Source organism: Trypanosoma cruzi, genomic scaffold (genome assembly GCF_000209065.1).
Source record: "Trypanosoma cruzi strain CL Brener 1047053516805 genomic scaffold, whole genome shotgun sequence".
Classification (NCBI taxonomy): Eukaryota; Euglenozoa; class Kinetoplastea; order Trypanosomatida; family Trypanosomatidae; genus Trypanosoma; species Trypanosoma cruzi.
The window spans coordinates 33,349-39,617 of record NW_001849494.1 but is presented as its reverse complement, the minus strand read 5'-3'; the positions used below and the strand labels follow the sequence as shown (position 1 = coordinate 39,617).

Here is a 6,269-nt window from a genome sequence, read left to right as displayed (position 1 = left end):
CCTGCCTCCACCCTTTGAAATTTTTCCCATTGACGACCAGCTAGAAAAAAAAGAGGAGGATGCCATTAAAGCAGAAATAGAACGTAGATTGCAAGCAAAACAGCAAGAGCGGATCAACAACGAGCAAACAACTCATTATTCGAGCTCTCAAAATATATCGCTTGCCTTCGGGATTGAACCCTCATCTACAGTAAAATACGGCGAAAGCACGCAAGAAGAAAATGGAAAACGTTCACAAAGTGAGGCCGAGGAGCGTGCACGGCGGGAGGCTGAGGAACGAGCACGGCGAGAGGCTGAGGAACGAGCCCAACGAGAGGCTGAGGAACGAGCCCAACGAGAGGCTGAGGAACGAGCACGGCGGGAGGCTGAGAAGCGTGCCCGGCGAGAGGCTAAGGAACGAGCATGGCAAGAGGCCGAAGAACGAGCCCAACGAGAGGCTGAGGAGCGTGCCCGGCGAGAGGCTGAGGAGCGTGCCCGGCGAGAGGTTGAGGAGCGTGCCCGGCAAGAGGCTGAGGAACTCGCACGGCAAGAGTCTGAGGAACGTGCACGGCAAGAGGCCGAAGAACGAGCATGGCAAGAGGCTGAGGAGCGTGCCCAACGAGAGGCTGAGGAGCGTGCTCAACGAGAGGCTGAGCAGCGTGCTCAACGAGAGGCTGAGAAGCGTGCTCAACGAGAGGCTGAGAAGCGTGCTCAACGAGAGGCTGAGGAGCGTGCTCAACGAGAGGCCGAAGAACGTGCTCAACGAGAGGCTGAGAGGCGTGCACGGCGAGAGGCTGAGGAGCGTGCACGGCAAGAGGCCGAAGAACGAGCATGGCAAGAGGCTGAGGAGCGTGCCCAACGAGAGGCCGAAGAACGTGCTCAACGAGAGGCTGAGAGGCGTGCACGGCGAGAGGCTGAGAAGCGTGCCCAACGAGAGGCTGAGAGGCGTGCTCAACGAGAGGCCGAGGAGCGTGCCCAACGAGAGGCCGAGGAGCGTGCTCAACGAGAGGCTGAGAAGCGTGCCCAACGAGAGGCTGAGGAGCGTGCTAAACGAGAGGCTGAGGAGCGTGCTCAACGAGAGGCTGAGAAGCGTGCCCAACGAGAGGTCGAGGAGCGTGCCCAACGAGAGGCCGAGGAGCGTGCTCAACGAGAGGCTGAGGAGCGTGCTCAACGAGAGGCTGAGAGGCGTGCCCAACGAGAGGCTGAGGAGCGTGCTCAACGAGAGGCCGAGGAGCGTGCCCAACGAGAGGCCGAGGAGCGTGCTCAACGAGAGGCTGAGAAGCGTGCCCAACGAGAGGCCGAGGAGCGTGCCCAACGAGAGGCCGAGGAGCGTGCTCAACGAGAGGCTGAGAGGCGTGCCCAACGAGAGGCTGAGGAGCGTGCTCAACGAGAGGCCGAGGAGCGTGCCCAACGAGAGGCTGAGGATCGTGCCCAACGAGAGGCTGAGGAGCGTGCCCAACGAGAGGCTGAGGAGCGTGCTCAACGAGAGGCTGAGAGGCGTGCTCAACGAGAGGCTGAGGAGCGTGCTCAACGAGAGGCTGAGGAGCGTGCTCAACGAGAGGCCGAGGAGCGTGCCCAACGAGAGGCTGAGAAGCGTGCCCAACGAGAGGCTGAGAAGCGTGCCCAACGAGAGGCTGAGGAGCGTGCTCAACGAGAGGCTGAGAAGCGTGCCCAACGAGAGGCTGAGGATCGTGCCCAACGAGAGGCTGAGAGGCGTGCTCAACGAGAGGCTGAGAGGCGTGCTCAACGAGAGGCTGAGAGGCGTGCCCAACGAGAGGCTGAGAAGCGTGCTCAACGAGAGGCCGAGGAGCGTGCACGGCGAGAGGCTGAGAAGCGTGCCCAACGAGAGGCCGAGGAGCGTGCTCAACGAGAGGCTGAGGAGCGTGCCCAACGAGAGGCCGAGGAGCGTGCTCAACGAGAGGCTGAGGAGCGTGCCCTCAACTCTAATGATGTTGTGTTAACTATGGGAGGAGTAACCGAGGGGAGGTCAAAGCTGGTTGCCCCGGCCGAACGCTCTTTGGTACCGTCAGGGGAAGCTGAGGAGGAAGTTGGCGGTGATTCCGACGACGAGTACGAAACGATCTCCAACGGAAGTTGTACCAATAACAGTGTTGTTTCTCAGGTTGAAAATGATAATGGCATTCTCTCTGGTATGACGGGTAGTGCGACGGATGTTCTTTCTGCCGCGAATCCCCCATATGAACTCTTTGAGGAATATGCTTCGCAGGAGTTGAAGCGACTTGGCCTCACGGAGGCTGAATTGCGCTGCCGTCGTATCGAGTGCCATCGGTACGAGACGATTCGTGAGCCTGGTCGCTGCTTGTTTCCTCCCGGGGAGAGGCCTGAGGGTGACCTTTCTGCTGCGAGTGTGCAGCTCGGCTTTTTTTGCGCGAAGCAAGTCATTGTCTCCAGCTCCATTCCGCGCCAGACGAAGGTGGCAAAAAGAGAGCGGCACGGTGATCCGAACCGGCGTCCGCTGAGCAGGGTGCATTGTTTCTTTGAGAGCGAGCTTGTTCAGGATCCCTCCGTCACGTTTGACGACGAGGATCTTCCGCACAATGCGTCTTCGGAGTGTGTGATAACGGAGCGGGAGCTCCTCACAGGGCCAACGAATACGGCAGTGAACAGGGCCCTCGCCAGGGTTTCTTTTGGGGATCCCATACAAGTTTGGGAGAGGACCCGGGGCCGCTCCTTCAACCTCCTCGAATCCGGCGACAAGAAGTTACAGCGGCAGAGGACGCACACGACTGGTCCAACCGCGAACGACATTTGGGTCAGTGAGATTGATGCGGGAAAACCGACCACCGCCGTGAAGGTCTTTGCCGGTGGTGTCCCATTGCGAGTAGAGTGCACCAAAATTGGTGGCCCCATGATTGACATTCACGGGAGTGACGTTGATCCGGTAATTCTCTCCTTGGCATTCTTCAGTATAACAAGCAACAGTCGGTTGAAAGTATCCGAGACATTTTTCTTTCATTCGGCGGTTGACATCTTCTACCCCCACAAGGAGCGCCAGGAGCTGAGTCGGAGAAATCAAGTTGTGGCTTTTATTCCGCGGGAGTTTATGAGTTCACTCCACCTTGTCGTGCATGCCTTTCGCCCTGCCAGCGAGGACTATGACAATTACGTTGATCTATACACGAGGCCTGATCGGTACAAAAACCAACATGTCATCCAAATGAAGCAGGAGACACAACTTCTGGCTATTACCTCGGATGTGCTTGAGGAGTTGGGCTGGGGGTTTGTGCACTGCCAGCAGGATTCGAACTCACGTTCTGTCACTCTTTCGATACAAAAATTGTACCGGAAGTCCGTTTGTGATACTCAGCTTTGCAAACTTCTGGACGATGAGAAGTCGAGAAACACGTTTCGCACTGTTCCCTTTGAGTTAGAGTTTACGATATCGGAGTGCACATCACACGAGGTGGCATTCCCTTCACAGCACGACAAGCCGCTTCCAGAGGAGAACGAAACGATGGTGAGTCTTTTAGACCTTGATATTCCTGGGGCTCGGGCAGAAACCTACCGGTATGTTCCCTGCGCCATCCCCATCCTCAACTCTGGCTTTTTTAACGCCTACCACAACGTCTACTACTTTCGCTTGAAAAAGGTGAAGATTATAAACGTGGGCGTCCTTCGTAAGGTGCCGAATACACACCGCACGTACCTGATGCAAATATGCGTGAAGGATCAAGACGTGTCTCTTGGCGAGGAAGGGCTGCCGCTGATATATGGACGTGGATTGTCGGGAAAGAGACTTGAGACCTCCGCGTGGAGCTCAACGATCCATAACTGCCTGGAGTTCGAGTTGAATGATGAGTTCAAGCTGCAACTGCCACTTTTTTTGACGGATGCGCACCACATTTTCATTACGCTATACGCTTCTTACCAAAAGAAAAATCCCCCAACGCCGGGTCAACAGAGACTTTACAAAATCGGTTATGCAGCATTCCCCATATGTCGGAATGGTGTGGTGCGTGTGAAGCAGGATTGGTCTATTAATTTTGTCTCAGCTGAGCAGGCCGTGGTGATTGCAGCCGGGGGATATCTGAAGAAATTCCCTGAGGCACCTTCATCGGCGCTGCTGAATAACGGCATTCCTGTTTTAAATGCCTCAACGCAAACACGTACATCTGTGCATGCCTCAAATGAACTTATTGCGGGCGTTTTGAGAGGAGCAACACCTGCATTAAAGAGCATCTCACAAAACGACAATGTGCTTGCAGTTTCGGGTAAATTGTCGGCGGGTGTAGCCGCCAGAGATGATGGGGCGCACGCCAAGATCATTGCCCTGATGCGGAAACTGCCACTTGCAGAGATTCTCGCCTTTTTCCCGTTTCTGTCATTTTTCAGCCTTGCACTTGTCAGTTCTCCTTCGTCCCATGTAAGTTTGGACTGCCGCACTGCAGCTTTGGACGTGTTGGTTGACATGACATTCAGGGCCCAGGAGTATGACGTTTCGACGCAGGCGTCAAGACGGCGCCAGGGACAACCAACAGCGCCCGGATACATACGGACTTCTGTGACAACAGTCTTGTATCATCATCTGTCAAATAATGTATTGTATAGTGGGCAACGATACCGTCTGTATGCAGGGGTTGCGGAGGCGTGGCTGAACTTGTTGACTCAGACAAGACATGCTTCGAGTGGTCCAGCAGTGAAACCCACATCAGATGGGGCTTCAGATACCGAGAATAAATCCAAGGGTAATACACCACTGCAAAGGAATGTCAAGAAACAGATGGCGGACCTCTCTTGGTATCTGTTTGATGTCATACTGCGTTCCATTTATTTAATGGCTTTGGAGAACCCAAATACATCGCGCTCGGAACTGTTTCATCCCAGCTTCTATACGCTAATAAGGAAACTTTGCACCGAAGTGCTTGACGTGCTTGGTGGCTTCACGGTTGGCGGAATCTTGGTGCGACGAGTTGCGTTGTTTTTGCGCAACCTCGGTAACTACTGCGATCGGGGCCATCTGTTGGAGATTTATCAGTCTGTCGTAAAGTTCTTTGAGGAACGTGGTGAAATGGAGGGGCTGTGTGCCTTCTTAAAAATTACGATGGAGGATCCGGATGTTGTGGGATGGATGCTGCCTTTATCGGGCCACGAAAAGCCCATCTTTTTTACCCGTATTTTTGTGGACGCCATGTCACGCCTGTTAGTTCACAGGGATCGCGACACAAGGGCGGAGGCGGCAGAAATGCTCTACGCCTTCCTCTGCGGCCTTGCGAATAATCCACGCATCCCGGCCGTAAACCTTCGGTGGTTGGCCTCCCAACTCTTCTCGTTACTGCGGCCGCTGTCGCTGCAATGGAAGACGTACATGCAGTTGTGCGAAAAGGTAGAAGGCACTGTTGCTGCAGTTGATCAGAGGCAACTTGTCGTGAGCATCTTGTGGATCACGTATTACACCTCTCGGGAGGTCCTACGCCAGTGGCTGTTGACGGAGGAGGACAGCAAGGTCTTTGCCGGTTTCATGAGTCTTATGACCGATGCGCAGTCCCTTTTTCGCTACAGCGCAGGCACCGACAAGTCCGAGTTTCGCGGAGGGAAGAATACAGCGAAGGAATTGCGGGAGTGGGATGCACGCATGTCGACATTTTCGACGGCCATGGGATCGCGAATGTGCAGCATTTTTCTTGAGTATATTCCGCACATTTTGCGGACGCTGCGCAACGATAGGGCAAACGTTGTGGTTTATCCTTTTTTTATTACGCTCGAGAATCTTGTGCATCTGGGAAACTCCACGTTGGCACTACAAATTGGTTCCAGCGCCCTGTTTGAGGTTGTTTGCTCGTTGTTCCCGGAGATCATCAGTCGGACTGCGCGAATGAGTAGCGGCATAGTGCTGCTCACCTTTCGCCTCATGAGTAGTTGTTCTCAGCACGTCCGCTCCATTGCCGGGCGAACATTTTTTTTTATGAGTCAGTCGTATTTCAAGTGGAACCGATCTCTCGCACGAATGAAGTCACTCACTGCCAACGCGTTGGTGTCTGTGGCGGAGTCAAAGACGCGTGATCTTCGCCTGGCAGGACGTTTCATTGAGTTTCAGTTTGATGATTTGTTTGAGAAGGCCCGTCGAGAGGAGGAATACTTTAGGGCACCGTCGCAGGACTACGACACACGGTACGAGAGCGACTCTAACCAGAGCTGCGGGAACTCCGGCGTGACGTACCGTTACGACGTGGATCCCTTGTTTCTCTCCGTGCAGCGCCGTCTCTCCGTCTCACAGTACCTGCTGGAGAGAGAAAAGAAAGAGCAGGGTAAGAACAAGCACGCTGGTGAAG

General features: G+C 54.7%; 1 protein-coding gene across 1 annotated transcript, besides 5 other annotated features; it reads left to right on the top strand.

Moving 5' to 3' along the window:
• Nucleotides 1-1,680: a sequence feature (heterozygous, non-Esmeraldo-like haplotype).
• Tc00.1047053510649.24 (membrane associated protein, putative) lies at nt 1-6,269 on the top strand (the record flags this gene model as incomplete). The annotated part of the gene is made up of 1 exon (XM_799498.1): nt 1-6,269. A coding segment is annotated over one exon (6,269 nt), but the record flags the coding sequence as incomplete, so codon positions are not given.
• Nucleotides 1,681-2,503: a sequence feature (areas merged during assembly that could not be assigned to a particular haplotype. This can correspond to areas where the two haplotypes were merged or to regions with more than two copies in the genome that were merged during assembly.).
• Nucleotides 2,504-2,695: a sequence feature (haploid, non-Esmeraldo-like haplotype).
• Nucleotides 2,696-3,839: a sequence feature (haploid, Esmeraldo-like haplotype).
• Nucleotides 3,840-6,269: a sequence feature (areas merged during assembly that could not be assigned to a particular haplotype. This can correspond to areas where the two haplotypes were merged or to regions with more than two copies in the genome that were merged during assembly.).